General features: G+C 41.1%; 1 protein-coding gene across 1 annotated transcript in view; it reads right to left on the bottom strand.

Annotated features, from left to right (window-relative positions):
- ASTN2 (astrotactin 2) overlaps positions 1 to 22,189 on the bottom strand; it is a 936,573-nt gene that overhangs the window by 500,698 nt on the left and 413,686 nt on the right. Inside the window, exons 8-10 of the mRNA XM_040963108.1 lie at positions 13,489 to 13,573; positions 12,927 to 13,001; positions 12,038 to 12,175 (exon numbers count right to left, since the gene is read on the bottom strand). Of these exons, the coding sequence (XP_040819042.1) occupies positions 12,038 to 12,175; positions 12,927 to 13,001; positions 13,489 to 13,573 (298 nt within the window). The remainder of the gene's footprint in view (positions 1 to 12,037; positions 12,176 to 12,926; positions 13,002 to 13,488; positions 13,574 to 22,189) is intronic.

Here is a 22,189-nt window from a genome sequence, read left to right as displayed (position 1 = left end):
CAATGTTTATTTTACACCTACTTGAAAGGCAGAATAACACACACACATACCATACAGAAAATGAGAGAGAGAGAGAGACAGAGACAGAGAGACAGAGAGAGACTGAGACTCAGATGCAACAGCCAGGAGCACAGAACCCATTTGAGTCTCTCATGTATGTTGCAGGCACCAAAGCCCTTCAGCCATCATCTGCTGCTCCCCAGCATGCATTATCAGGAAGCTGGATTGGAATTACAGTAGTTGGAACTCAAACAAGCACTCCTGTGTAAGATGTATGCATTCCACGGGGTGGTCAAACCTGCTGAGTCCATTGTCCATATCTGATTTTTTTAATTGCTTCTTCATTTTTTTCCTCTGCACTTCTAAACAACTTTGCAGTTCCACAAACCTGGGATATGGTCCTATTCTGGAGCATTCAAACTTGTCCATTCTACTAAAATACTGTCCTGTGCCATCCTGCCCCTTTCATCATTCCCCCACAAAGTCAACCCCTCTTGCAATCAAGGGTGTGAAACAGACCTCAGTGCCAACTTGCCTGAATAACAAGGTAATAGTGGATATGCCAGTCACCTTCCACAAATTCTTTCAAAATGAGTGTATGGCTGATATTTGAATTAACTTGTCCAGCCTCTAGGCCCTGATAAAACAATGTGGTATTACTTGAAATGTGAGTCAAAGAATGCTAGTCCCACAACTACCTGTGATCACAGTAAGGACACTGTAGTATGTTAACATAACTAAAGATTCATAATTCATTAGCATATTACCACAGCTTGGAAATCGGCCACAACAGAAATCAATGTGACCACTTAAGTATTAATTAGGATTTGTCAAAAATTTTCATTTGGGGAACTCTTGTTTTAAAAATCTAGCGCATTTACTAACCATAAAATATCAGAGTTATTTGGAAACACCCTAAAACAACATGGATTGTTCCTTACAACAGACTTGGTATTGTTATAATACAATAGATACATACACACACATATATATATATACACACACACATATATATATATTTATATATATATGTGGGAATTGAGTGATGCTTGAAGGTAGTATAAAGAAGTTGCTGGTACTTTTAAAATACCATCTTTATCATACTAATGTTGCCACATCAAATTCATGCCATCAGAATCTTCTATACTGGTAACCTAGTGGTTAAAGTGCTTGCCTTGTATATGCCCAGACCACATATGGGTGCCAGTTTGTATCCTGGCTGCTTCACTTCCTTTCCAGCTCCCTGGTTGTGGCCTGGGAAAGCAGTAGAGAATGGCCCAAAGCCTTAGGGCCCTGTATCTGTGTGGGAGACCTGGAAAATCATCCAGCTTAGAATCAGCTCAGCTCTGGCCACTGCGACCACTTGGGGAGTGAACCAGCAGGTGGAAGATCTTTTGCTTTGTCTCTCCTTCTCTCTCTAATCTGACTTTCCAATAAAAATAAATAAATAAACACTCTTGTACTTTTCAGTGAGCAATTTAGTATATTTAGAACTGGGTAAGATTCAATCCATGACCTCCAGAGGAACACATAAATTATCAGGCAGGGGTAGAGTGGGGCTACTCATCTACCATTACTTTTGTATAATACATTGATCCACAATTTAGGGAAAACATATTCTAGCAGCATGAACAAAGGATTGAGGGTGTTATGATTCTGCTGTGCGGGGAGGAGGGGACATTCGCAAAGGCCACGAAGAGGAAACTGACACTTCCCAAGGCTGTGATGGATGAGCAGCGGTGTGCCAGGTACACAGGGAACTCTGTGAGTGTTAGGCCATTTCAGAAAGGGGGGACTTCAGGAGCAATGACATGAAGATTGAAAAGCACACAGAGAAAATAACAAATGGAAACTTGGTGGGAGATGAGATCACAAAGGAGACAACACTGTGACTGTGAAATGTTAATGTATACCAGAAGAAATCATTTGCATTTTGCTCTGAGGTAGTCATGGGTTGGGGAGGGCCCTAAATGATTTTAAGCAGGGGATTAGGCATGGGTCAGTTTGTGCAGAGGCCGAACTGGGTACGTACATGGAATAGGGTGAGAAGGACAAGTAATGAGACTATTGGCAAGGTTGGAGCCAGAGAGTGTCAGCGAAGGTGGAGACAGGCATAAACTTTTTGAAGATAGTTTGGGGGTAGGGTAGAAGACCTTGCAGCTGCTCTTTTACTGGATCCTCATCTGCAATGAGGATGAACCTGTCTCAGGAGGCTAACTTCCATGGAAAGCCTCCATGAACTCCCTCACCTGGTTTCCTCTGAGCTCAGTCAATGGGAGGAACTACCAGAAGTTCTGGTGGAGTGGCTAAAAAAGTTGAGATCCTCTGGATCCTTTTCTTCAGAGTTCATCATAAGCTATTTGTCACTTGAAACAAATATCAAGGCACTACAGAATTCGCTCTGCAAGTTGTGATAATTTTACCTTCATTTTGCCCACTGCCACCAGCTACATCCTGTTACTTTCTTAGAACTTAGCCCAAGCTTTGTGACTACAGGGAACATGGTCCTTATCTGTTAGAGTCACATACACTAAAGGAAATATGTGGTCCTCACAGATACAAGGGGTGGATTTTAGATGACAAAGTGATTGCTTATATTGCTTAGTATTGCTGGTCCCCAAGTTGGTGCTTACATATTCAAAATCATAGGCTGGCTGAACATGATGGGATCATAGCAGGCAACACAGAAGGCTCTGAGATACTTGTAGGCACGGTGTGGATTCTATCAGCTTAGGGCTATACATTTATAGAGCGGACAAGGAGACAGACAAAATGACTGAAAAAGTCCTTCGCAGTCTGTGAATTAATAATTGTTTAGACATGTCTTTGGAAGTTAAGCAGAGAAAGGTCCCTATAATGTGGGTAGTTTGTTTACAGTTTAAATTAGAATGTTCCATTTTTTTTTTTTTAGATTTATTTTTATTATTTTTTCATTGGAAAGGCGGATATACAGAGAGGAGAGACAGAGAGGAAGATCTTCCGTCCGATGATTCACTCCCCAAGTGAGCGCAACGGGCCGATACTATGCCGATCCGAAGCCAGGAGCCTCTTCCGGGTCTCCCACACGGGTGCAGGTTCCCAAAGCTTTGGGCCGTCCTCGACTGCTTTCCCAGGCCACAAGCAGGGAGCTGGAAGGGAAGCGGGGCTGCCGGGATTAGAACCGGCGCCCATATGGGATCCCGGGGGTGCGAGGCGAGGACCTTTAACCACTTGCGCCACCGCGCCGGGCCCAGAATGTTCCATTTTTAATACAAGTGACAATGATAGTGCTAGACAGTGTCTAAGAAGCACCTAAACAAAGGCCTCACACTGCTTCAAGCCAGACATTTATTTCAAGAAATTTACTGTCTCTAAGATGAGATTATCTAAATATACCCCCAAGATAACATGGATGATACAACTTGTGAATAAAAACGTTTCACCCACAGTTCATCCTTAACACCTGCATCCACATTACGGTCCTTTATTTTGTTTCTCAGTGACCAAAAACCTCTCATTTTATAAGGGAATGCAATCTTCAAGTCATGAGATAGAAAACCAGGAGGGCCCTTAAATACCATCAAGTTCAGAAACGGCAAACATCCCACCCAATCATCACAGTTTACCATTGGATACCAAAGTTACGCATGAGTTGATTTTGACTCATCCCCTGTGTTAATCTACCTATAGTCAAAGAGATCTTCCCAACCTGACAACACTAGTATCCCCTACCAACTGGTTTGAGTTGTCTGGCATCTTCTATCTGTCATTTAGGTTTAACCTATAGGATGAATGAATAAAGAGAAGCCAAGAACGGATTCTGAAGACATGAGTTAAGATATTTCAGCTCAGGATCCACCCAGATTCCTTCCTGGGAGAGCAACATAGCTACATCTACACTTTGTAATCACCTAATGAGAGAGGATTAGCCCCTAAGCTGAGCACATGGTCAGGCCAGTAAGTGATTTTCTCTAGGACTTTTAAAGCTGCATCTTAGGGAAGAAAAGAATTGATTTTTGGTGGAAAAAAAAGCACAAAAAGCTTAAGCACTTATGCGTATCTAAAGTGTTACCCTTTTGGGGCACTGGGGAATTCCAAGGAGGTAGTTGTTTAATAGGAAGAGTGGGAGCCATTACAGCATGATAAAGAGACCCTAATATCATGTAACATTCTTCATCCCTCAGACTGGGCTCTCATAATTCCAAACTGTTATTTACACAAGTTGCATTGTCCTGAATAACGCAAAGGAGAAGGAGCTTCTATAGAGTAAGTAAGGGGTGGACAGTAGCATGATGGATTAAGAAAAATCTTTAGGTCAGAATTGTGTATTCACAAGAATCAGGTCTGGGATCATCTCAGATGAAGTTTCTTTGGAGATCCCTCCAACTGAACTGCTGATCTCAGAACCCCAACCATGAAGAGACTATGTCAGCCAGTGGATTCTGAATAGGTTTCGTCACAATTGGAATGGCGAGACTGGCAACAATTCATACTTGTTGAACTATCAAAACTGCCTGAGCAGGACCCTCGGAGTGTGCCTCACATCTGGGATCTGGGATGGGTGAAAGGCTGGGGGGGGAGCTTTTCCCTTTGTTTCTCTCCTGACCTCAGATACAGGGAAAAAAAAATATTAGTGTGGAAACAATGGTATTACCCACTTTCCTGCAGCTCTTAACACTTTGTACCCTAATCAACTAAGTAAGATTATTTAAAAGATAAATTAATTTTTAAAAAATTTCAAAAAAGAATTGTGTGTTTGAAATGCTGCTTCATCTACTGACCAGCTATACTTCTTTTTAAAGCCTTAGCATGCCAGCATTCTCTTCTGTAAAATGGGAGTTAAAATAGTCTAGATATCAAAAGATGGCTCTAAGAACTACAGGAAACAATGGAAGGCTCTAACCTAAAACTTCTCTTGTCACTGGCCTCAGCCACATGTACCTTGACCCTCCAGTCCAACATAATAGCCGTAAATCACATCACTATCTCTTGCTCTTGTTAATCTAAAGGTCTTCAGATCTGTCTCAACATCAGAAGTCCCATTTTAAAAGTGTTTAACATCTAATGCAGATATAACAAGTCATTTCTCAGTTTCACTGTATCTGCAATTCAACATCAAATATTTATTATTACATTTATTAAAGTTTTAATAATTTAACATCCCCTGAATGTAAGACAGAAGCTTAGCTAACTGGCTCCCCTTTATCCAACCTGGGTCACTTCAATATTTATATTCCAAAGTCTCCATTTGCGTTCCATTTTGCAGAGGCTGTGTCTTGAGCTCTCCACCCAAGCTAACAGTCAGTGTGCAATAAGCCTCCCTGGTGGCCACGACTAACGGAAATCCGGTGCTGAGAAGTGTTTGAAGAGATTTACTGAGCCTGGGCAGAAAACTCACCCTAATAGACTTCACTTGGATTATGATTGCTAAACTAAGTGGGGGGGGGAAATACATATGCCTCCAGGCTCACTGGCTGAATGACAGGCAGGAGGGATGTGAAAGGAGAATGTAGAGGCACTATTTTGGAGGAAGTGTGGTGTCTTTTAGATGAACACTCACCAGAGAAATCTCATTCTCAAAGAGAGAAAGAGAAAGAGAGAGAGAGATGTGGTGGTGCAGGGCAAAGTCTAATGCCCCAGTTCCAGGAATCCAGCAGTGGCTGCCAGGAAGACTCCACACTGACCTTCACCTCCAGTCCCCTACTTTCCCTTTTAGTATTTCATCCTTTAGTTGGCATAAAAAACACACCAGTCTTGGAATTAAAAACAATGAAGTCCTGTGATAGGAACAAACACAAAGTGCATGCTCAATAAAATACTGGTCAATAGTATTAATGGCTATGAGGCTAAAACATAATATTCTTTGATCCTAAAAATATTTAAAGATACAGTAATAATTGATCTCATTTAAGAAATAGCAAAATGGATGCGGAAAATTGCAAGCACTTGCCTAAGGTCAGCTACCAGTGGCAGAACAGGGATTTGAGCCCAACCGAACACTGCTGATGTTTTCTTATTCTTTGGCATAGAAACATTTGTGTAAGTTAGGTGAGGAAGGCTAAAGTTTGGTTAAAGCATAATAGGCTTGAGACTCTATGTAATGCAGGCTGAAGAATCATACCCTTTTATCAGTGTCCACACTAGAAAGTGAAATGTCCTTCTAGATCACACACACACACACACACACACACACACACACACACACACACACACACAAATTTGCTTAGGTTGCAGGAAATGCAAACGCAAGCTATCTGAGTTTTACTTTGCTAACAGGAGGCAGACATCTTGAGCATGAAATCAGACCTTATTAAGGTGCTTCTCTTCTCTTCTTCTCTCCAGATTGCAGCCTGGATCCTTCTGAAGCAAGGTTCCCCAAATGCATCAGGAGCCTGAGTTCCATTGGCATCTCCCTCACTTCTACCCTCCTCTCCTTTACCCTCCTCTCCTAGTTACCAACACTGACTACTATACAGAGGAGAGGGGCAGAAACCATTCTCTGGATTGCACTAAATCACATTGTTAACTCATGTTCCCTTCCCATCTTTACCACAACTCCTGTCACTTCTAAAATATCTTTCATGGAACACCATTCATATTTAAATTGCTATAGTAGTTACTCTAAATAATTTATGTAATCTAATAACCACAAATGAGAAAAACCTCCCAACCTCCACCATTTAGGTTTTCACACAATGACTCAGAGGAGTGAAATGGTCTGGCCCAAGCAGTTTGTATAGCAAAAGAAAAGTCAGGATTTGTAGCCAGGGCTGTGTGATTCCAACAAAGTCTACATTATTTGTTACCAAATTTGTCCTTTCTGGATTTTTCTTTATTCCTTTCTTTATTTTTTTAAAGATTCACTTATTTTTATTGGAAAGGTAAATTTACAGAGAGAAGGAGATACAGGAAGATCTTCTGTCTGCTGGTTCACTCCTCAAGTGACCGCGATGGCTGGAGCTGAGCCGATCTGAAGCCAGGAGCCAGGTGTTTCTTCTGGGTCTCCCATGTGGGTACAGGGTCTCAAGGCTTTGGGCCATCCTCTAGTATTTCCCAGGCCACACAAAGAGAGCTGGATAGAAAGTGGAGTAACCATGACATAAACCACGTGCCCATATGGGATCCTGGCACATGCATGGCAAGGATTTAGCCACTGAGCCATCATGTTGGGCCCTCTAAGTCTATTTCCAGAGCCCAACACAAAAGTCAGTAACACAGCAAAACAGCAAGCATGCATTGGTTAAGGATTTAATCTTAGCATGTTTGGCCCATGCTTCCAAAACAAGCTTTATCTGACAAGGTGTAGCACCTGGGCCCAAAAAACTTATAATTACGTCAGTAAAGACCTATTTGCAAATAAATCATGCACAGGGTCCAGAGGTTAGCACCTCCTACAATGGCGGGGGAGGTGGGGACTGGTCATTGTCAACCTATGATACAGGGACTCTCAGAATATTAATTTCTAACAAGTTTCTAGGGGATGCTGATGTTGGTACTTTCTGGATGGCACTTGGAGAATCACCAAATCATTGATTCCTTGAATCCTTCGAAACTCGGCTTGGAGTTTCTCTCCTCTGTGAGACACACAGTTGAGTTTCGTCAACCTCCCATTGTGTCCTCTTTCTGCTTTGAACTGCTCTCTGCTGTCTTTGACTCACAAAGTATGACATATTTTTGCTTGCAATTTTGTCACTGAGACCCTTAACGTACATTTTTATATTTCCAATACTGAACCTGGTATATAACAGGTGTTCAATAAATTCTCAGTGCTTGGAATTAAAAGGTCAAAAGAACAAGGAGATATTCTTGTTTCTATTCAGAGCTAATTCAATGTGAAAAATACTACCAACTGAGCAATGCTAGCATGTATTCTGATATCCCACTATTCTTTGAACATTGTTCAAGAATTAACAGTGCTTCACCATTTCATTTTCATTGATTTGAGATCAGAGAAAAATCACCAAGGAGCTCCAAGAGCCAGAGCTTGTAGATGATTATTATTCCAACTATAATAGCTATTTTTATATTTCTCTTATAAGAAGAACCAACTCAGGGTGAAACTGTGAAGAAAGCCCAGTATGTAGCAGTAAGTGTTGTTTGCTATGCCTCTCTCTGCACAAGCACCTTTTATTTCATCCCCCAAGTCGGTCTCTTGTTCCACGCTCCTTGCTAAGCTATGAGATTTCTGAAAGCAGAGGTAGGCCTTATTCATCTTGGTATTCCTGTGGTATCTGGCATAGTGCCTGGCACACAGGAGGGACTAAGCCAAGTTTTTTTTCAGAGTAGAAAGGAATCTGCATGCAATTTAGCTAGAGATTGCTTCTCTACCTTTGTAACTGGCATCATTAGTGTCTCCAATGTTAGAAATCTCTTCTCAGCAGCCTGCTGCTGGGACAGACTGATGAATGGGACCACCCACGGAAGAGTTCTCTTCTTTTGCCCTTCAATCCCTCAGACTTGAAAGTCTTCCTTTGCATCTCAACCTGTACACAACTCAATTTTTCCCATAATTCATGATTAACTGTCAATGTTCTCTCCCCTGAAAATATTGTCCTAATTCCTTTGGTCAGGACTTTGCTTTCTCTCTTCCAATCCCTCAAAGCATTCCTTGTCTACTTGACATATGAACTCATTCTCTCTGTCAATATGTCCATGCATACAGTTGCAGGTGTATAATACTGTACTAGAATTTATATACTTACTTAAGTCTCCCTCAAACTCCATGACAAAAGTTTATTATGAGTTCACAATACAGAGATATGATCGGTTCTAAGATGCAACATGACAGAAGGAAGTCTTCCAACATAAAAAAGAAAAAAATGAGAAAAAAAACCCAAATGAAAACAATCACTCTGCTTGCACAGGTTGTTGTGTACTGTAGGTTAGGATGCTGCTTGGGTTGCTTTCAGTCCACACTGAATGCCAACTGGTGAGTTAGCCAGTCCAAGTAACTGACTCAAAAGCCTGCTAATGATCAGGGAGGCACGAGATGATAGCCCAAATGCTTTTGTCCCTGCTACCTACCCAGCTCTTACTTTTAGCTTGGCCCCACCCTGGATGTTGCACAGATTTGGGCAATGAATCAGTGAATGGAAGTACTCTTGTCTGCCACTCCACTTCCTCTCCCTCAGTCAATCTGCCCTTTAAATAAACAGAATAAATATTCACTATGTCACCTTGACAATGTACACAATAACTAATGCCTGTACAACATCATCATTGTGAGAAACTCAGGACATTATGCACATTATGTCATTTAATTCTCACATCTATCCCACCAACACATGACATAAGCTTCAATCCCCACTAATCTCAGTGGGAGATACAACCACAGAAAAACTCATGAAGTAGGTAAGTGGTAGATTTATAACCTAAACTCAAGGAGTTATTTATTTGATCTTGAGGAGTATACCCTAAGGCTCTAGGAGTGATGTCTTGCAGCAAGTACCTCTATGTTCCATCAAAATAGAACATGCATGGAGAGAAAACATGCATCTCATTGAGTGTCACACAGTACAAACGCCCATGTCACTATCAGCCAGGTCAAGACATCAAACATTATGAGCAACACATAAGCCTCTTCAAGTTTGCCACTGTCATCAAGACCTACAAGTGAAAGGTAATACCAACCTGCCCTTCTAACATCACAAAAGTTCTTTAAATCTTTACATAAGCATATATGTACATATTGTGTTTGATTTCCATAACTTACCTGTACATTTCTGAGATTCTTCATGATACTTTCCGCAATTTTATATCTTTTCATATTCATCAATGACAGTATTTCACTTAGGATAATTCCATGACTTACACATCTACTTTTCTGTGCATCCACAATCTTTGTTTTTTTTCTAGCCCTCAGAGTAAAATGAGTGGAATTTCTACTACTTTTGCCCTACTCACACATATATGAAATATATGGGTGTTTCAATTTGACATACTGTTAGTGGCTGAATTGAAGAGTTATTAGGGGCATGCATCTGCTCAAATTTAGCATGTTCTGTCACCAGATTTACTTGATGATCATATTAATTTATACTGCCACAACTATTCTATATCAACATCAATATTTTGTTATCATATTGTCACTGTTTGACTACCAGGACGTGCTTGTTCTAGAGTGTGAGGCCTGACAATTTCCCAGGAAGGTACTAAACACTAAAAACCAGAGTCAGCTTGCAATGCATCTTTCAGATTCCCTTCTAAACCTACTGTAATGTTTACCCACTTTCCCTTTCATTTTGACTGCCTTTTTACAGTCTTTCTCCTGATCCCTTTGTTATAATCTCACAGCAGTATTATTGGCTATCCATAATTATGATCTATTATTTATTAATTTCTAACATATCATCTGAATAGATGTTATTAATTCTTTAAATGCCCATGACATGCTTGCCTGGGCAATGTCATATCAAACAAGGTTTATTAATGAAGCTTACAAAACTTAATCTACATGCTACAGGTTCTTTCAATGGTGATGATCGTAATGTTTTATCCACTCTTTACAGATCAAGGGTAGAAGTTTGATTTCAATGCCCGGTAGCAAAATCATCACTTCTAAGCATCCAATCTATTTATTTGTGTTGTTCTATCTGCAAAATGGAAATCATAATGTCGCCTCATGGGGCTGATGCAAGGCCACATAAAATAATATTCGCAGATGAATTGGCACTCAGGAAATGATCAATCAATATAAGCACTTATTACACTCTGAGAGGAAGGCCATGTTGTTACCATAATTTTGCAATATCAACTGTACAGAACTTTGTAGAAAATTAGCAACAATCTTCTCTCAGCTGATTTCAGTTAAAGTAATTGAATCTCTTTGAGGTGATCATTCAACCAGATGTTCCTTGCTCCATTATTAAAATATGCAATGCAGAGAGAATTTCACACATGCTTTTACCAACTTTCACCTATATTAACTGTATTAAAATTAGGAATAGTCTTCTATTATGCAGTGTGTATGTGTATAATGATATTAGTTCCTCAGTTTAAAATAGTTACCACTTTATTTCCTAAATGTCATGCCTTTATTATTCCATTCTTTCCAAAGCAACCACTTCGTGGAAATGTAACAGTCTGAAAAAGCATGTTAGATTAATTTCTCCAAATGATAACTGACAAGGTGAGAATAAACATATTGTTAAGTAGGAGAGTTGCAATTTGAGTACTCTTTAACAAGATGTTATGAACATTATGATAATATCTTTATTCAGAATGACCCAAACACGGCCATGGAGTCATGGTTTGAATGACAGAAAACAGTAGACTGTGGGGGGGGTAGAGTAACAGCAGTCTAATTCTAGCTCACAATCCAGTAAGCTGTGTGCAAATCATTTTTAGAAATAACCCACTTTTGGTGACATGAAAATTTCTAGAAGGCGTCTCTTAATTAAATTCAGAGGAAAACATCCCCCAATAGAAAGCTCCAGAACAGTGTTAAGAACATTTCTGAGATCACTGGCTTAATTAAATCAATAAACATTTTAGTAGATGTCCAATATGTTCCAGGAAGCGGAGATGAAAAAGCTAAATAAGTTATTTCCTTGACCTTGAGGAGTATACCACATAATGGGAGAGAATGCTATGTAAGCAACTAATTAGAACACAGTAGATTTTCTATAATGAAGTTGGTGCCAAGGTAGAGGACGTGTCAGGAGACATGCAATCTTCAACCGGTTTTGAGTCAAACCAGAAAGATTTGACCTGGACTTTGAGAGAGCACGTATTATTCCAAAGTCCATCCTCACACCCAATCTTCCCGTTGTCCAAACTTTCAAAATCGTTGCTTCTTAATATACTGCAAACCAAAAATCTTTAATATGTTGAGATAATTTATGAGGCAGATAATGTGATAGCTTGTATCATAATGCCTGCAAAATCAGGACACTTTCAGGAGTTTAAGAATCCTCGATGGTATATCTGACATCAACTACACAGTGCCTATCAACAAAGTGTAGAGTTGTCCTTCATAGTCTTCTGTGGTCCTGAAACAGAGACAATTCCAGGACTGTAATAACTGCTTAGGATAGTCAAGTGGAGATGGCTTCCCTACCTGACATCTGCAGGGTCTTCTGTGACGAGCACATCAGTCTTACAGCTGGCCAGGGGGTTGATGGACAACTCCACAGGTGGAACCACGAAGCTTTTGCTGACAGGAAGCCACAGGCCTTGGCCCAAGCTGAAAGTAGACCTGTAATGTAAGAGTTTCCATTGGGGAACTCCCTGGGAAACAGAGAGCAAACAGAAATAGGGGGCCCCTTATCCCAACCCTTCTGGGGCAGTTTCCCTCACTTTCCCACCCACCCGTTACATTCTGTAAGCATCATGGTGGCCAGCTTTGTCCTGAACTAGACAATCATATCTCATATCTATTCATCATTTAGCCCTTGCACTGCCTTGGCTGTCCAACTTTCTTTGCCTGAGTACACAGTGGATTCTATGAGGTCAGGACCATTCACCCACTCTTCTCCCAGCAGTCCTGCTATCCAACAGGCATTCAAGGACTCCAGCCAAACCAGCACAAAGTCTGGCACAGGAGTGAAAAAGCTTGACTTTTAATCAGTGTGAGCTAAGACCTCATTCCCCAATTCTGCCATTTAACTTGCTGTATTTGTTTATCTGTTTAAACTATTGAAGTTTTACACCAGATTTCATTGAAATGCTGGAAAGAGGTTCTATTAAAAGTATTTCTAAATCACTAGACTAGATGTCAGTGATGTCTCCTCCTGTTTGGGCACTTAAGTCTATGAGTGTGTGTGTCTGCCAAATGAATGAGAATTAGGTTCCCATAATAACCTGGGCCATGATAGCACTTTGGGGCCAATGAGAGCCTTCCTATGCTCATTGCATAGGATCAAGAGACTGAGGATGCATACCCACCCCTTCCTATCAGACTGCTCTCCATTCCCTAAAATTATACTCCAATAGAACTTTTAACTTACCTGAGAATCTTTTCAGGAGCCTGCTCCCCTGTCACGAGATCATACCCCCTCTCAAGTGTTGTATAAGGCCAAGGTCTGTGCGAAGACCAGAGGGAAAGAAAAGAGAAGAGGGTATGGAATTAGTTAAAGGCAGGTCAGTTTCAGTCAAGAAGAGACGTTGCAATCAAACCCCATGGACATAATTATTGAGCAAAACAATTCACATGACATTGGGAATCAAGATAAAAGGTGGTCTCATTTTTCAGGATGCAGCACTTCCATAAAGTTTACTTGTTCATTTAGGAGTTTCTGTATAAAAACGTGATGCTCATTCTTTGTTATTCCACTTAAGGGAACATTTACTGATCACTTTGCTTTTAGACAGGTGACACAAACCCTCCGCCTGGGTTCTTCAGAACGTTCCCCAGTCATTTTCCTTCAGTAGTAAAATATGACTCAGATTCAGATTAATTTTCCCTAGGGTTTTATAGAAACACAACGGTTGCAGAGAAACTCTTCCATTTGCAGGGAAGGTAGAGACCAGTCCTCCATTCTATCAGCCCTTTTGTCCTATGTCACTCACCCTTCACTCTGTCCCCAGTCACTGCGCACACACAGGTGTCGATGAACAGGGTCAGGGGCATAGCCTTCATGACAGCTACACTCTCCTGTAGGAAAAAGAGCAAAGGTATGAAATACCAATCCTAAAACAGACCACTCTCTGTTTGCCTATAAAATAATATGAGTTGCTTAGCGTTTGAAAAAGCCCATAGTAAGAGAGTATTTTGGTTAATCAAGTTTGTTCATCTGTTCATTCATTAATTTATTCTGATCATACTCTGCCATGACTTCAGCTCATGCCTGGAAAGAAAAAAGACCAAAGACACAGCCAAGCCACTGATGGATGTCATTATTTGATGGAGAAATTGTTGCTCGGCCTTTTGGCTAAGATCGAGTGTAATTGATGGGAAAATAGCACATGAATAGTTGGTTACAAATCGAGGTTCTATCTTCAGTTATACTATAGTAAAGTTATTTACTCTAAATATATGCTAGAAAAGTTGAATTATCTCCACACGAATATGTTTTTCTCATTCATAAAGCCCAAATCAAATATCACTTCATCCAATAATTTTTTATTCAAAAAAATTGCTTAAGAAAGCGAGAGAGAGTGAACGCCTTCATTCTCTGGTTCACTCCCCAAATGCCTACAATAACTGGTACAGGACTTGACTAGAGGAAGCCAAAATTGGGAGCTAAGGAATGCAACCCAGGGTTTGTAGTTAACTGTCATGAGCCCAGTTACATGAGCCATCCTGGGGTGGGAAATGAAAGGAAGCTGGAGTCAAAAGTCAGAGCTGGGATTCAAACCCAGGTACTCAGAAGAGAGACATGGTATCTTAACTGTTAAGATAAACTATTACTCCCCAAGAAAAATTCAGTTATCTTTTTTTTTCTCTGTAGGGTGATTTTATCTAGCTTCCTGGTTGTATATATTTTTTCTTATCTTGCTTCTTAAAATTCAGTTTTCTTTCCTCCCCAATTGCTTCTTATTTTCATTTGCTTTCTCCCCTCTACTTTTCTTCTATGTGCGTGCACATATGTATTCACCATTGCCAAATTGATTTTACAGAAGGAGGCTTGCTTATGAAACAACACGGAGGATTGGTATTCTCTGAAACACACCTTGGAACATTTTGGTAGAAATTTCTCTAACTTAACCCATTATCTAGGACAGACATTGTACTCAGCAATGTGAGATGAATGAGTAACTAACTATATTCTTAGAGTTCTGGTAAATTTCCTGACTACTGCTGTTATATTGCCTTTTTTCTGTTCTTCTGATGATCTCACAAGTGCACACACACACACACACACACACACACACACACACACACGCACGCACAAACTTGTAACCCGTCAATCCTACAGTGATTTTACTTAGCCTGATCCAAGGATTTTGCATCATGTTGATAGAAATGTCATTTAAGGAGGTGACAAATTTTACCTTTGAATTTTCCATAAAAAGCTTTAAATTTTTTTTAAGAAATGGGAAGATGTCACATGTCAAAATTTAGGACACTGAGGGATATCATCGTAATAACTCAGGTTGCCAGGTAAATTTATCTTATGTTATTTTCAGAAAAACATCATCTGTCATCTTTGTTTCATTGAAGAGGATACTGAGACTGTGAGTCAAGACTAAAAATTCATGTTATTTGAAAACTACATTTTGTTATAAGGTTTTTTTCAACCTGTGCAAGTAAAACAATATGTAAAAAGGCCACCAAGTAATGCCATTTCTACAACTATCACTCCTCATTCAAAACGTTTGTATTCAACCAGTAACCTCACTGTTTTCATTGATGTACTGTGATGTTACACATTTGACCTTTGCAAAGCATTCTGAGTGTTAAAACATATTCTAACTTGTTTCATATAATGCAACACTGCTTAATCTTTGTACTCCAAGTATCTAGCAAGTGCTTGGCAAATAGCCTGGTCTTCATAAATATTGGCTGAACTGAAGTGCTAGTAAGACAGAATATGGGACGAAGAATGGGTCAGTGATAATATTCAAGATTTCCAGAATAAGACTGTTTAGAGACAGAAGAATAATCTACTCTTCGAATTCTCTGGGCCTCTGCCATATCAAGAGAAGGCAGCACACAGGCAAGAATTCTGCCTCCCCTGCAGCATTATGTCCTCGGTCGTGCACCAAGGGGGACTACTGTAAGTATATGCAACCTAATGGAGTGATTGTTGCTGCAGGTAAATGCAATGGAGCGAAAGGGCCAAGAGCCTGGAATTTGCAGAAGGATAATTTACCAAAGTGGTGGGTGGGGGAGGGAGTCACTAATGATGTGTTAAAATGCAACAGTCCCTTCATGAAATATTCACCACTTTAAACATGCCTAGTATTAAAGATTAAAAGTCTTGGGATTTGTCCTCGAGACTCCCAGGACTGATTTATGTTCTGTCACTAGCCAGAGACCTCACGATTCATGACAGGAGAGGCAAAACGGTTACTTCTGGCAAAGGGACAGGAGGCCAGGCTGGGTGGGTGAGCGAGCAGTGGGTGGCAGAGAGGATCTTTCTTCTTCAGAGACAGGGAGAAGCCTGAGGTCCCTAGCTCTGCTATCAGGTACCCTGTGGAAAGGGCTCGGTTTATCACTCTGCAACACCACCCACCACTGCTTTTTGGAAATCCTAGTGACGACGAGAAATATGTTCATGAAAAAGGGTGTTGCTGTATTTTTTTCTCGCTGGGCCTGTGTGCTTACTAAGCAAGATTCCTTGACTCAGAAAGGATCATTAATTACTGACATTCATTATACAACAAATATGTGCTTTGCAAATGAGAAGCATTTACCATGGGGAGGGGTGGTTTGTAGGGGACACCCATAGTCCAGCTGTGAGGACAGAAAGTGGGCAGAAGAAAAAGCCTAGAGGTGTTGGAGGAGATGGACAAGGTTCAGTTCCCAGATTCCATCTGTCTAGTTTTATGGCCTTTGGGAAGTTACTTCACTCTTGTGGTATAAGTTTTCTCATCTATCAAACAGGAATGGCAGCCTCGTTTATCAACAGAGCTGATGTAAGAACAGACTGAAACAGGGAAGGGTAAAGCCCACAGCTCAGGGAAGCCATTACGTGTTCTGTATAGGCTCACATATTAACTTGAAGGACACAAAATAATGTCCTCGTCTCTGGGCCTTAGCTTGCCCACCTGCAAAATGGAAGGCTGGATGCTGCTCAGCTGTAAACACCGAGTCAAATCCCTAACCTCTGCTCTCCAGACACGGCTTGTTTCAACCTCAGCTGTGATCACTTAGCAGAGGGCTGAGTGTCTCACTGAGGATCTCTGTCAATGCCATGCCTACTCGCTCTATTGACTCCCCTTTCTCGTTTTGCTAGCTCAGCTAACTTGCCAGCATTTGCTTATTGCAGGCACAAAGCCCCTGGCAGGCTGACCTGAAGGTTGTTAACCCCTTCCCTGGGAGAGTTCTTTCTGTAACTCTGCCTCGATATTTGTGGGTGAGTCAGAACATGAAGAAACAACTCCCCAGACACATGTATTGTGATGTTGAATGTGAAAGTCTATGTTCCTTTTCCCCCTAGCTACAACAGACATTCCTGAAAGGAGGGTACTGTCCCTACCTTGCTTATCACTACCTGTTTGCACCTGCTGCACTGCCGGGGACACAGCAGGTATTCCATAAATAAATGTTCAACGTGTAAAGGGATATACTGAAGGATAGTAAGGCCTATACTAATGTAGCAGAGAGATAACTTTTATTTGTCCACTTTACCCCCTCATCTTGGAATTGCTAAACTGCAGAGACATTTTCTTAAGCATCTTGAATCCTGGCGATTGGTAAAGCGACAGATAAGGGATAGGTCACTCACTGGGTGCGTAAAGCAATGAGTTGGTGACGATGTGAACAGAGTCTTGGTGAATTCAGGATGAGTCTGTTTAGCCTAATGACGATTCTGCTGAGGCCCTGAAGCCACTTTCATACATCCATGGCAGGTATTTGCCAAGGAAACAGTGTAAACATGAGCACTGATGAAATGTCTTAAACATAATTCTATTTCACATCAGAGCAGAAAAGGTACTTGACAGATCATCTGGCTTAAGATTTCACCAGTGTTTTTTCTTTAAAGGGGAAACTGAAGTCCAGAGAGCGAATGGATTTGACCAAATTGATGGACCCACTAGGGTTAGAACCCAGGGCTGTTGGTCACCACTTGAGTGATCTGGTTGGGTACTCCTGGTTCTTCGATGCACCAGGAAGCACATTGCAGGAAATTTTTTCTTCATATTCCTCTGACATTTCTAGACTTTCCATAATGAGAACACATTACATTTATAAACAGGTATTATAAAAAAGATGAGATGAATTTGAAACATTAAAAAGACACATTTCTACATAGTTAATTAATGCAGACTTAAGAAAACAGTGTTAGTCTCTTCATTAAAGTTCTTCCCATAAGAGAATTCAATTAAGTAGGTTTCTATCATGCTAGTTACCAGAATTCCAAGTTATCAACTACAGATGAGTTGTGCTGCATTTTAACTATTTCGTCATTTGTCTCCTAGGACTCATTTACCAAGTTCTCATTTTTATGTGAAACACATTCTCAGTCCACAGATTCTTTGGGTTGAAACAAAATAACCTCTCTTGACTATGCACAGTCTGCTTTGGGTGACGCTCTCTGAAGCAACTTGAGAAGGTATATCCTTATTCGTTTATGCGCGTTCGTTAGACCTCCGGAACGTGGGCTTTGGGATCTTGTGTCTTGGAATTCAAATCCTGGATCTACCACACAGTTTGTATGGACTTGGTCAGGTTGCTTCCGCTCTGTAAGTCATTTATTTTGCCTGTAATGCGGCTGATACTAAGCAGCCACTGGAGGGTTTAAGTTCTCAGCACAGTCTCAGGCACATTTCTTCTGGCTGAAAATGTAACACTTGTTTGAGTACCTGAGTGAGAGGGGCTAATTCAGCATCTTGTTTTAGAGAAACCAAAGGTGCTTGTGGTGAAAAAGCCCCTCAGATCCGGGCTATGCCCTCTGAAAAGCCAAAGGGACCAGGATTTCTCTACCTATAGATTTGGAGAAGCTTAAAGAAACAATCGGCCAACCAGGGCCTTGTGTTTCTAGGATCTCTGATGGCTTTCACCTTTGTTGCTGGGTCCTCTGGCTGAAGGGGGCACAGCACAGTTACGGCAGAGGCCAGACGATGCGACCTCATCTGTCCTCAGCACCTAGAAGTGCTCACCGCCTACCCAGGAGAGTGCTGGATTTGAACAGAGCTTTCCTCAGCCTGCCTGGCTGTCTAGCTGCCTGCCTCCCACTCTGACAACCTTACAGGATTCCATTTTCACTTGCTTCCACCTCAGTCATCACTTCTCATCACAGGCCAAAGATGCTGCCTGCTGTTCACTTTCCTATTTACTCTTCCTGTCACTGTGGCTTGGAAAGACGTCTCTCTAGGCTCTTAGAGCAGTGTGGCACTGTCCCCATCGTGACTCTGACTGGGCCACCACCTACCTCTGCACCACAGTGCTGCTGGAATCCGCTTCAAGGTTAGGCACAGGTGGAGGAGGCATGAGCTGGGCACCAAATTTCTGCTATCTTGCTTTGTGTCAGAAGTGGTGAAATATGCTAATTTGTCACCGCATGTCACATTCATGACCAATCCCAAGGGAAAGTTGCTAACCCCATTTTTGTAATTTAAGCCCCGACATGGCTATTTTCTACTCAAGGTCATCAAGTTAGGTTCCAGTTTACATTCTTATATCTCACCACAAACAATAATACAACCGCAAGGATGAGAATGATAATCACTTGTAATTAGGTAATAATCATGTGCTATGTGCTGAGCATTGGGAGAAAAATAGGAATCTCTGATCCATCCACATTTATATCATCACCCTGGCATCTTCTAAAAACCACTGTAACTAGAGGTAAGCATTATTTTCCTGATCTCCTCTATTAAAATGTATGTATCTCATACAAAGATTGTGCTGAATTTCTAAACCCATGTAACAAAGAGTTGTTGGATTGATTTCCTACCAGCAGGGGTAAGCCAAAGGATAGAACCATAACTATGTGTTCTATGATGTGTTGACCTTATCCAAATAATTTCTGGTATCCATGACAACACTGAAAGCAAGGTGTTATTGGTTTCACTTAAAACTATTTAAAGCTGAGGTTTGGAGCATATGAGGTTATGGACAGTAGGGTGAGCTCTCTGTCTCTTCCAAGATTGCAATGGTTCCTCAAGCGAATATTCTACAAGCGTCGAGAAGGCCACAGAAATGGGACAGCAGGGGACGCTGAAGGAAAACTTACTATTCTTCAGCAGATCAAACTATTGCCCCCTATCTTCATTTCCCTATAGCAATATTCTATATTCACATCTTTACCATGATGGGGTATAGGAAGAGTGAACCTTCTTCTCCTCATTTTGTCTTCAGGGCTGAAGCATGCTTTCTCTGTTACACTCCTCCCTAACTGGAGCCTATTTTTGCTCTAATCTCCCAAGAAATCCCATAAATTGCATCTCGTTATTGTTGCTCAGATTCATTTCCACTCACTTCTTCTCATGGCATCGCCTGGTCTGTCCCGTGACACTGTCCATATGGGCTATTTTAAGGACCTTGTCCTAACTCCATTTTCAGTATCGCCCTCCTCTGATCTGACTTGGTCAATTATCTTTTAAATAATAGCCGTATCCTTGGATTTCCCAAAATACTCAGTGGCTTAGAGCTGCTTTCAGGGCAGAGTTTAACACCCAAAGCTCTTCACAACTGCCTCACCTCAACATTCCAGGCTTAGCAATATCATTGTATGTTTCCTAATATAACTTCCCTTGGGTCTCTTGGCAGTTCAGACTAACTGAAGTCACAATGGAGCTTTTTGCAGCAGAGCAACTCTGATTCCACCCCTTGAGAAAGGCAGAGTCCAAGCACTAGGAAAAGATGAGGTCAATGGAGGAGGACCAAAGGTTGAGAATGAGTTGGAGACAAGGTAAAATTAAGTGGGATTATACATTAAAAGTAAAACACGATCTGGGCAGTTCTGAATATAAGTCATATCGTCAGGAAATACACTTTATAATGCCGATTCATCTGAACACCCTTCTCCCTTTGCAAATCTCAATCTTCTCATCATAAAACCAGTAGGTACCATTCAGTCTTCCAGGCCTTGTTCTTCTAATATGCTCTAGCATCACCTGCAGGTCAGCATCTTTCTGCCAACTGGAGGAGCAGAGAAGGTAGGGGAGAACTGAGACTTTAGTAACAGAGCTTGGAGACACAGAAGAATGATGGGGGTGAAATAACAAGAGGATATAAACTGAACCCCTATGAATGGAAGAAGGCTTTCTGCAGTCTCTTCAGCCAAAGGTCTTGTGGCTAGGGCAATTCTCCTCCCCCTCCCCAGGTTTCAGTTCCTCTGCCTGCACAGGAAGTATGTTTCTCTTTCTCTCTCTCTCTCTCTCTCTCTCTCTCTCTCTCTCTTTAAATTAATTACATTGTATTATGTGACACAGTTTCATAGGTACTGGGATTTGCCCTAACCCTCCCCTCATGGTAGATTCCTCCACCCTGTTGCATAACCACAGTTTAAGTTCAGTTGAGATCCTTTCATTGCAAGCATATTCCAAGCATAGAGTCCAGTCTCTTATTGTCCAGATAAGTTCAACGGCTCGTTGGGGTGACCTTCTCTGGTCTGAAGGTAGAGCCAGCAGAGTATCATCCCGATCAATTAAAATCCCCAACATAACATCAGCAACAGTTCATAATTTTGCTGAACCTGGCTTTTTTTCGGGAAGTCTAGCCTGGCTTATAACTCTAACAAGACATATGTCAACAGTTTAGGTGCAGAACAGTTTTAGGAGGGGTGTGCAGAGAAATCTTCAATACCCTAGTGAGGAGTAACTAATATTTCACGTCTTCCTCACACCTTCTAGGGTGATGGAAGATTTCTCCACTCTCCCGCCCCATTACGGAATAACATAGGGTATTAAAAGTATATTAGGTTTTACAATTCTTTGATGTAGATCATAAGCAGTCTGATTCACATTGATTGTTGATTCGTTGGTTACTTCACAGTATCTTATTGTATGTGAAATAGGCTGTTTGAGGTTGAGATAATATTACATTTTACAGGTACTGTTTTTCACATTGACATCATTTCATCTTAAATTAAGGCAAACATGTGGTATCTAACTTTTTGGGATTGGCTCATTTCCCTTAGCATAATGGTTTCCAGTTGGGCCCATTTGGCCACAAAGAACTGCGTTTTTTTTTTTTTCATAGCTAAGTAGTATTCCATGGAGTAGATGAACCATAGCTTTCTTATCCAGTCTTCTGCTGATGGGCATTTCGGTTGCTTCCATGTTTTTGCAATTACTGATTGTGCTGCTATGAACATAGGGGTGCATGTTGGTTTCTCATGTAACAGGTTTTTTGGATATATTCCTAGGAGTGCTATTGCTGGATCATATGGTGGCGCAGATTTTGAGTTGTTTGAGTGTTCTCCATACTGATTTCCATAGAGGCTGTACCAACCTGCAGCCGCCCCAGCAATGGAGTAGGGTTCCTTTTTCCCGCATCCTCATAGCAACACCTCGTAGTGATGTTTCTTTGTATGTGGGCCAATCTTACTGGCATTAGGTGGTACTTCATTGATGCTTTAATTTGGATTTCCCTTATTGCCAGGGAACTTGAGCATTTTTTCATGTGTTTGTTTGCCATCTGGGTTTGTTCCTTTGT

This window comes from Ochotona curzoniae, unplaced genomic scaffold, assembly GCF_017591425.1.
Source record: "Ochotona curzoniae isolate NIBS_2020 unplaced genomic scaffold, NIBS_Ocur_1.0 scaffold_3208, whole genome shotgun sequence".
Classification (NCBI taxonomy): Eukaryota; Metazoa; Chordata; class Mammalia; order Lagomorpha; family Ochotonidae; genus Ochotona; species Ochotona curzoniae.
Note: the sequence above shows the minus strand (reverse complement) of the source record. Positions and strands in the feature narration are given on the sequence as shown.